Source organism: Caenorhabditis briggsae (assembly GCF_000004555.2).
Source record: "Caenorhabditis briggsae complete genome, chrII, whole genome shotgun sequence".
NCBI lineage: Eukaryota > Metazoa > Nematoda > Chromadorea > Rhabditida > Rhabditidae > Caenorhabditis > Caenorhabditis briggsae.
This window is the reverse complement of record NC_013486.2, coordinates 13,391,001-13,400,935: the sequence shown is the minus strand read 5'-3', so window position 1 is coordinate 13,400,935 and position 9,935 is coordinate 13,391,001. Positions and strand designations below refer to the sequence as shown.

General features: G+C 43.9%; 1 protein-coding gene across 1 annotated transcript; it reads right to left on the bottom strand.

Annotated features, from left to right (window-relative positions):
- Window positions 1–2,112: 2,112 nt before the first annotated feature.
- On the bottom strand, window positions 2,113–9,452 carry Cbr-apd-3 (the record flags this gene model as incomplete). The annotated part of the gene is made up of 10 exons (XM_045242898.1): window positions 2,113–2,205; window positions 2,510–2,821; window positions 3,190–4,002; window positions 4,730–5,089; window positions 5,714–6,368; window positions 7,725–8,476; window positions 8,524–8,890; window positions 8,938–9,068; window positions 9,212–9,307; window positions 9,357–9,452. The coding sequence occupies 10 exons, from the start codon at window positions 9,450–9,452 to the stop codon at window positions 2,113–2,115; spliced, it is 3,675 nt and encodes a 1,224-aa protein (XP_045097288.1).
- Between the last annotated feature and the right edge of the window lie 483 nt (window positions 9,453–9,935).

Here is a 9,935-nt window from a genome sequence, read left to right as displayed (position 1 = left end):
AGACAATTCGATTCTGTCCGCGTTCTGTTCTGGTACGTGTGCGAAAAAAAGACTGTTCTGAATTGAATCTGTTCGATTTTAGGTCTGTTCAAATTTGAAAACGTCCGAATTCGTCGTACCCCCCTCTGACAAGGATAATAATATGAAAAATAAAATAAATGTGTGAAAGATAGGATTTAAAATGTTCGTATTAAGAAAAATTGCTCAGAATGAGAAAATAGAGGGATTATAAAAAATGTACATATTTTGAGAAAAAAAAGGGGAGGATGTAAGAATTTATGATGACACTAGATGTATGAAAAAACAAATCGTTTCTATTTTTTGAAAATTTTGAAGTTTGAAAAGAAGAAGCCAAAAAATAAGCTAAAAAACTATATACATATGAAAATGTGGGCTTCTTTTCAAGTTAAAAGTTCCAAATTTGAAATTTTTGAATTTTAAAATTTTGGCTTCTTTTGAAATATTCCAAGAATTAGTCACATTTTGAATGTTCTAGAAATTTTGAGGTGTTTGAGATTTTAGAGTTTTCAAAATTTTAAAAAATTAATTTTTTAAGATTTTGAGAATTTTTAGAATTTCAGAATTTTGGAATCTTCAAATCTCAGAATCTAAAAACTTCAGAATTTGAGAAATTCGACATTTAAAAATCCCGAATCTCAGAATTTCAAACTTTCAGAATTCCAGTATCTCCGAATCTTAGAATCTCAGAATCTCAGAATCTCAGAATCTCAGAATTTCAGAATCTCAGAATCTCAGAATATCAGAATTTGAGAAATTCAGAATTTCTGAATTCCTGAATTTCAGAATCTCAGAATCTCAGAATCTCAGAATCTCAGAATCTCAGAATCTTAGAATCTCAGAATCTCGGTATCTCAGAATTTCAGTATCTCAGAATTTCTGAATTTCAGAATCTCAGAATCTCAGAATCTCAGAATTTCAGAATCTCAGAATCTCAGATGTCCAGAATTTCAGAAATGCAGAAATTCAGAATCTCAAAATTTAAGAATTTCAGAAAATTGAAATTTCAGAATTGAAATTTCAGAAACTTTAGAAATTCTGAATCTTAGAATTTCAGAATTTCAGATTTTTTTCCAAATCCAAAAACCGAAAATGAGGTCTTTAGACGCCAAAAATGAGAGGATTATATGAGGATTTTCTTTTTTCCTACTCAAAAAAATATCTCAAAAACGACCAATAATAAGCAAAAAGCTTATAGCTAGCTAACCGAGAAAAAGGAAAAAAATTATTTTTCCATATAAAAAAAGAGAAAAAGATGTTTTCGCTCCCCAAAAATGACATCGTTTTTTTCCTTTTTTTTTATTCCCAGTTGGTCTCCTCAAGCACGCAAAACGACAATTAATTAGCAGAAATTCTTTGAGAAATTCAGTGGAAAAAGAGTTTGAATGACATCTTTTTTTGGGAAAAAAATGAAAAAAAAAGGAAAGAAAAGAGAGAAATTTCAATTTTTGCCGAAAATTGACACGGAAAAGAAGATAGGACACTCTAAAATAGATCTAAAAAGGTGGCCCTCGCGCCGGAAATGCCCTTTATATGCAAAACAAAAAATGCAAAAGCATTTTCCCTCGAGAGGAGTCGAACCCCCGGCCTCCCTCCTCAAAACCAGAAGCGTTGCCGCTTGCGCCACAGGTGCAACAGTACGCAAATGGGGCGAGGAAGTAACCTATTGCGCGCTTTTCGGTGTTTTTTCGGTAAGTGAGGGCTTCGAAAAAAATCTTTGCACTTTTCATTTTTCCAAGTCCATGAGAAACTTCTTGAAAATTTTTGCAAATCGAAACCAAGTGTATCCAATTTCCCTACTTTTTCCCATAGACTTAATTTTGAGGAAAAAAAAAATAACTTTTCATAAAATAATTTATTTTCTTCTCACCAGTACTTGCAGGGGTAAAATTGGGTTACATAAAAAGCGACAAAATATAAAAAATCTATCTTTGGGCAATTTACAAAAAGGGTGCGTAATTAGAAAATAAGTTAGAAGGGCTGGAGAAAAGTGTGAAAAATTATGAAACAGGAAAAGTGATTTAAACATCTAAAAATACAAAAAAGTCACATAAATTAAAAAATTTTCGGCCATAATACAAAACTCAGCAAAAATTAAACTCTGGCACAAATCTCTGACACATCCTGAATGATGGATTGAATCAGCGTCTCGTCGCCAGCTTTTCCGTCGATTTGGAGTCCATCGGTCTAGAAAAATAGACTACTAAATTGGCCAAAAAATGAAGCCCAGAAAAAGCCCTGCGGTCGAAAATCGGCCACCGACCGCCAACCAATCGCCAACCGACCGCCAACCAATCGCCGACCAACCGCCGTCTAATCGGCGACCAATCGCCGACCAACCGCCGACCAACCGCCGACCGACGACTAATCGGCGACCGACCGCCGACCGACAGCCGACCTATCGCCGACCGACCACCGACCGACGACCAATAATTGCCATCTTCGGCCCAAAAAGCCTAAAAGCCTAAAAAATCAAAAAATCAATACTTACCGTCTTCTTAACAAGCAAGCAAATTGGCTGCCCGCCAACAGTTCGTCCGAACAACGACGCGGCCTTCGGTGCCTCTTTTGGAGTCTCCTCGACCACCGAAAAATGCCCTTTTTTCGAAATTTGGGACAAAACAGTCCGCAATTTCAGATCCGGGCTAGTTTTGACACTCTGCGACGCCACAAAATCGACCTCATCCGAAGCCAGCAACGCCGACCAGTCATCTTTTCGGATTGAGGAGTTTGGAATGACGAAGACCACTGAAGGAAGGGGAAGGCGAAGGTCCAGTTTGTCGTCTCGCGTGCCTTCATCGTCCTGGAAAAAAATTTCGGAAAATTATCATTTCGGTCGAGAAGTTCAGCTGACCGATCGACCGCCGACCGACCGCCGGTCTAGCTGACCAACCGTCGATCAAGCCGAGCGACCACTGATTTAGGCCACCGACCGCAGACCGAGATCTGATCCAGCCAACTGATCGCCAACCGACCGTTCGGCGATCCAGCCAACCGACCGCAGACCGGCAGCCGATCCAGCCGTTCGAGCTGACCGACTGTCGATCAAGCCGGCCGACCGCCGACCCAGCCAACCAACCGGCGACCGACCGCCGATCTAACCCACAAGCCGACAACCTATGGGCGGTCGGTCGTCGGTCGAAAGCCAAAATAAATAAAAAAAACACTCACCACTAAAAAGTAGGTCACCGTTCCTCTCATCATTCTCGACACATTAGTCGCCGTCACCTGCACATCAAACGACGCCTCTGATGACGTGGCATCCAGCTCCTCGGCCAACAGAATCGCCTCATCTGAATCCTTGACGACCTTCGCATTAAGAGTATCCACCATGGACAATTCCACCTTCTGAATCTTCGCGTCACCTAGCTTCTGGACCTTCAGCGTCACCGTCACCCTTCCATGATCCAGCGGATCCTGATTGGGTCTTGCCACGAAATCCACGCTCAATGTCTTGTTGGCAGCGAGACGAGTGAATTCTGAAGACGTCGTTGGGACGTCGGTATCGATTGGGCTCCGTTGATGGGGGATTGAAGGCGTGCAGACTCCAGATGTCTCCTCGTAGGCTTCTCGAACTTTCCGCGTCGATTTTTTCGTCTTTTTAGCGGGTTTTTCAACAGCCAGGGTGGATTTGGGGACGCTTTCTGAAGAGGGTACGGTTCCATTGTTACTACCAGCTTCCAACCAATCATCCATATTAAAAAGATTCGATTTTGAAGCCGACGACTCCGGAAGACTCTTCTTCTTCTTTAGTTTGGCCACTCCCGTCTTTCCGGTCTTCTTTTTCTTCTCCTTCACGGGTTTTGGAGCCTCAACGACCGGCCGCGGCTCAAAAGTGGTCGGCGGGCGAGGGACCAGCGGGCCGGGCTTCTGTTGAGATGGATAGGTTCGGGTGTAGGCTTGAGGCGCTTTGACGATTTCATCCGGTCGGAGCGGGGCGTCGAGATCCATGTCAAGAGCGCGGAATTCGTCGGTGGGAATGTTCTGGAACTGAGAAATGAGATTAGAGGAGTTTCGTTTAGTTTTAGGTCTAGCAGTTATTCAATGCTTCTACATGGTCGGGAAGTTTGGGGTTAGCTGGCCGACGACCGATCTGGCCGACCGCAGAAGCAGCTGAACAATAGTCGACCCAGCCGAAGGACCGTCGACCAACCGCCGATCACGCCGACCGCCAATCAAGTCAACCGACCGCCGATTCAGCCAACTACTTTTCCAGCCGGCCGGCCACCGACCGACCGCCGATCCGGTCGACCGACCACAGATACAGGTGACCGATAGTTGCTAACCGCCGACCGACCGGCGATCCAGCTGATCGATCGCCGATCCAGTAGATCGGATTCAGCCTTTTGACCGATGTCCAACAGCCGACCCACTTCCGACCGACCACCGATTCAGCCGACCGATCGCCGATTAATCTAACCGACCGATCGCCGACCAATCTGACCGACCGATCGCCGACCAATCTGACCGAGCGCCGACCGACCGCGCTAACCGACCAGCGATCTTGCCGATCCTGCGGACCTGCCACCGAATCAGCCGATTAAGCTGAGTGATCGGCCGGCGCTTTGGCTTTCATTCCGGTCGGTCAAAAATCAGCTCTGCGATCGGTCGACGGTCCGTCAGCGGTCGAAATGTTTTGACCGACCGAAACGACATTTTTTGGCACCAAAAGTAAAATTTCGAGCTCAAAAAGAAACTGAAATCGCCTCACCTTCTCATCCTCGTCATCTGTCGATTTGGCTCCCTCGGGCATTTCTCCATCATTCCTGTTCACTTTATGCACCACCCGATCCTCTTCCTCACTGCTCGTGCTCGTCGTTCGTCGCTTCTTCTTCTTCCCACCGCCCTTCTCCTTCTTTAACGTCTTCTTCTTTTTCTTTCCAATAGAATCAGAATCCTCCTTTGCCTTCTTCCAGCTCAACGTCGAGTCCTGCTGCTCCATGTATCGATGAAGGCCAACGACGCCGGGGATCTCCAGTGGGGATTGGATTTCTTTCTCTTTTTCGGCGGCTTCGGTTCGTTCGATGGGGTTGCCGAAGCGAGTTGGGCGCTTGGGGGCGGTTGCGGAGCCCTGGAAATTTGTTAATTAGGGTAATTAGTTAATTAGGGCAATTTATGCTAATTAAGGGTAATGAAGCCTTTTCGAAAAAATTGGCTGATGGTTCAAAAATGATATAACAAGACCCTGGCGTGTTTTCTAGGTCATTTTGACACGGTGGCTTAACTTTTGCAAGTTTGGTTTTCTAGGCCACCATGGTAAAATGACCTAGAAAACATATCAGGGTAATATTGGACTATTTCTGGGCAATTTCAACGTGGCGGCCTAGAAAGCCCAGCTTGCGAAAGTTAGGCCACTCTGCGAAAATCGCCTAGAAATGATCTTACATGACCCTGGAGTTGTTTGTATGCCATTTAACGTGGTGGCTTAACTTCTGCAAGTTTGGTTTTCTAGGTCATCATCGTAAATTGCGTTAAAAATAAAACTGCAAAAGTAAGGCTACCATTTCAAAATGACCTAGAAATAACGCAAGCTTAATATTAGGCTATTTCTAGGTCATTTTGAGGTGGTGGCCTAGAAACCTCAGCTTGCAAAAGTTAGGCCATCATGCTAAAATCGCCTAGAATACATTTCTAGGCCAAAAAAAAGCTGGTGGCCTAGAAATTTGGGATAATTAGGGCAATTAAGGGTCCTCACCTTCACATAATATGGATTATTCTCAATCTCCTGCTCCCGCTGTCTTCGTCTCTCCTCCATCTCCTCCTTGCTCATCTCTCCACTCTTCTTTCCCTTCTTCCCCTTATTTCCCTTCTTATGGTCCTCAGCAGCCTCTTCAACGTCTTCCTCCATATCTCCAATGTCCATTTTCGGCCGTGTAATCGGCGCTCCAAACATTTCCTCCAAATCCGACTCCTCCTCAGCTTCCTCGGATTCTGACACCCATTCATCCCCAATCCACGCATCCAAATCTAGACCATCTGGCACTGGAACCTTCCTCTGGGCTTTGGTAGCCACTGGATTCAACTCTCCATCGTACAACTTTTGAAGCTCGCCGCCCATCTTCTCCTTCTTCTGATGACGTTGTTCGATGATTCTGATGATTGTCATTAGGTTGCACGCACGCTCCTGAGCTTCTAGATGCTCCGAGAGCTCGAATTGTGGGAGTTTCGAGAGCATTAGGTTGTCTAGACTGTCGATTTGATCCCAATCGTCTTCTTCCTCGGCTTGCGACATTAGGGAGCAGTAGAGTTTTCCGATGTTCTGAACGTAGACAGAGAGAATGTGGCCGGGCATTACAGATGGCTTGGCTTTGAGCATGGACTCTAGAACATTCTGCTGGTTGCGGACATGTCTGAAAATGAACTTTCTATGTTTATCTGCTCTGATCCTTGAATTTTTTGACTCGAATAATCGATAATTTGACGCAATTTGGCATGAATAAAGCTTCCATTTTGGTCGGTGCTAAATTTTCGACCTAGCCGACCGACCGCCGACCAATTTAAAAAAAAATCGATAATTTTCAAAATTCAAAAATTTGGAAAATTGGAATATTCCGGAATCTCAAAAAATTTGAAAAATGGCTTAACATGACCCTGGTGTGTTTTCTAGGCCATTTTGGCGTGGTGGCCTAACTATTGCAAGTTTGGTTTTCTCGGCCACCAGTTTTTTTGGCCTAGAAATAGGCTAGTATGACCCGTGCGTGTTTTAGGTCATTTTTACTTGGTGGCCTAACTTTCGCAAGTTTGATTTTCTAGGCCACCACGTTAAAATGACCTAGAAATGGCCTAACCTGACCTTGGTGTGTTTTCTAGGTCATTCTAACATAATGACCTAGAAAACCCGCCTTGCAAAAGTTCGGCCCCCATGCTAAAACGACCTAGAAAACACACCAGGGTCCAGTAAGGCTATTTCTAGACCAAAAAAGAATGGTGGCCTAGAAAACCCCAACTTGCGAAAGTAAGGCCACGACGTTAAAATGGCCTCAAATGGTCTGATACTTACCTGGTGTGTTTCAAAGCTATTTTAGCATGGTGGCCTAGCTTTCGCTAATTTCGTTTTCTAGGCCACCACCTAAGACGTACTAGAAAAACACACCACGTGAATATCAACCCATTTCCAGCACTTTTACCATGGTGGCCTAAAAAACTCTGCAAACAAAAGTTAGGTCGCCCCGTTAAAATGACCTAGAAAACACGCCAGGGTCACGTTAGGCCATTTCTAAGCCATTTTTCGTGGTGGCCTAATTTTCGCAAGTTTGGTTTTCTAGGCCACGACGTTAAAATGACCTAGAAATGAGCTAACATGTCCCTGGTGCGCTTTCTAGGTTATTTTGAAGTGGTATCCTAACTTTTGCAAGTGTGGTTTTTTAGGCCGCAACCTTTTTTGACCTAGAAATGATCTAATATGACCATTTTGTGTTTTCTAGCTCATTTTAATATAGTGGCCTAGAAAAGCCAACTTGCGAAAGTAAGACCACGACGTTAAAATGGCCTCAAATGGTCTGATACTTACCTGGTGTGTTTCAAAGCTATTTTAGCATAGTGGCCTAACTTTTGCTAGTTGGGTTTTCTAGTCCACCAAGGTAAAACGTACTAGAAAACACACCAGGTGAATATCAGGCTATTTCTAGGCAATTTCTACATGGTGGCCTAGAAAACCCCCACTTGCAAAAGCTAGGCCATCGCGAAAAAAATGTATAAAAACTCACTGGCTATACTCTCCACAGATCCACGCGGCCGCCAGCAAAACCTCACACATATTGCTCCGTTGCTGAGCCGATCCGGCCAACAAAACATGCGCATTCTCCACCAACAACGCCATCTGGGACACCGAAAAGTGTCGAATTGACTCCACACGCACAGTGACGTCCTGGATTTGCTCAGCGATTTTGGCTCCGTGCTCCGTTCCCTCCACTTTAGTGAGCTCAACGAGCACCGATATATACCACTCGAAATTGGTGATATATTGATAGTTGCTCCATGAGCATATTCCTATGATACGGCTGAGCAATTCATCTCGATAATGCGATCCTTCGGCGGCTTCCACGTGCTCCATGAGCTTCTTGACAATTTCCACGATATTCTTCTTGCTCACCATCCCATATAGCAAATCTAGACTTCTCAATCTGATGCTCTCATCCTTATCATCCAAGCATCGGAGCACGATGTCCTTGTGAGCCTGGACAGCTTTTGGATGTGTCTTCAGAATCTTTCCCATTGCTAGAAGCCCAAGGTACTTCAGATTCTGATCAGAATCCTCAATGAGGACGCCTAATTTCTGAACACAGAGTTGGATAGATGATGTGTGATCGCCTCCGGCTGATATACTGATAAGCACTGCTATCACTGTATTGATGCACTCGTAGAGAAGGGACATCGCGGATGTGGAGTTGATAAGATTGGTGAGGGGTTCTAGAAGCTTCTTGCCAAGTCGAGGTTCCAGAGGGACCAGAGCGCCGAACTGAAATCAAACAGATTAATTGATAAACGACTTAATTGACTAATTACCAATTTAATAATCTTAATCAACATCCAATTATTCGAAGACGTCGTCATCAGCTTAAAAAACACCGGAGCGAGTGTCAAATAATTCTTGGGATTCTTCCTGGCCAGCTCGCAGATCACATTGACCGCTGAACTCTGAACTCCTGGATCCGGATCCTCTAGCTTCTCCTTGAGACGTGGAAATGTTGGACGAAGTGCGTCTGGATACTTCAAGAAGACTTTGTAGAGAAGAAGGACCGCCCGTTTTCGAGTGTACGGTCTGGAGCAAGCCAGCAGGTTGACGATGTCGGCAGCGAGGTCCCGGGCGAGGTCGGGGGTCACGAAGCAAGAGAGACCGCCCAATGCAATGCCACTCTCGTACATGTTCGCGCTGAAAAATTGGATTTTTGGGATTTGGAGATGTCTAGAGATTCTCACCTATTGACATCTTTCCGGATCAAATTTGTGGTCAGCATCAGCACATCGGTTTCATCATGGAAGCTCTGGGCCGCGGCTAGGTACCTGAAAATCGATTTTTTGAAAAATGTTACTTCTGAAATAATCAAAATCTTACCCTATTCGCTTCTCCGTATATTTCGTAGATGCCATGACTTCTATAACGTTGAACGACGCCCAGGAAATGTCATAGCCTAGCATTTGGAGCTATAAAAAAAATCAAATTTTCCACAAATTTTCAGTTTTAGCGACTTACATAAGCCAATTTCTCTATAGCATTAGCTTTGACATAGATGGAGTCCTGCTTTAACTCCTGCTTGATCTCCTCCATGCACTGGGCGATGTATCGGGACTGAAAAAATATTTTTTAAAATATTTTCTAAGTTTTTTAGAATACTCACCTCATTATCCTTGTTATTTCTGATCCCCCGAATGAGATCTGTGAGGGATTTGTCGAAAATTCGATCGATGTTGCTGCGAACTTTTCGCAGCGCCATTCCTTCGAATCTGAAAAAGCCAAACATTGTGAAATGGGGCGGAAACAAAAGGGGTTTTCTCATGATTTTTATTCAGAAAAATCGCAAAAATTCGAAAAAATGGCTTTGTGGTGAAACTCCGCAATAGAATTTCAGTTCTGCGCTTTTAAAGGTACCGTAAGAATTTCGTGGCGTAACTCTTTACAAGAAATTGAGTGTTGCGCCTTTGAAGGTACTGTATGAATTTCGTGGTGCAGTTCTACTGAAGAAATAGAGCTGTGCGCCTTTAAAGATTACTGTTTTTTTTTGAGAAAAATTGGGGTTTTCTGAAGAATCAACGAAATTGCATGAAAAATTCTGTTAAAAAATCGGGGGTACGACGAATTCGAAAGTTTTCAAAATCGAACAGACCTAAAATCGAACAGATTCAATTCAGAACAGTCCTTTTTTCGCACACGTACCAGAACAGAACGCGGACAGAATCGAACTGTTACAAGTTCGAAC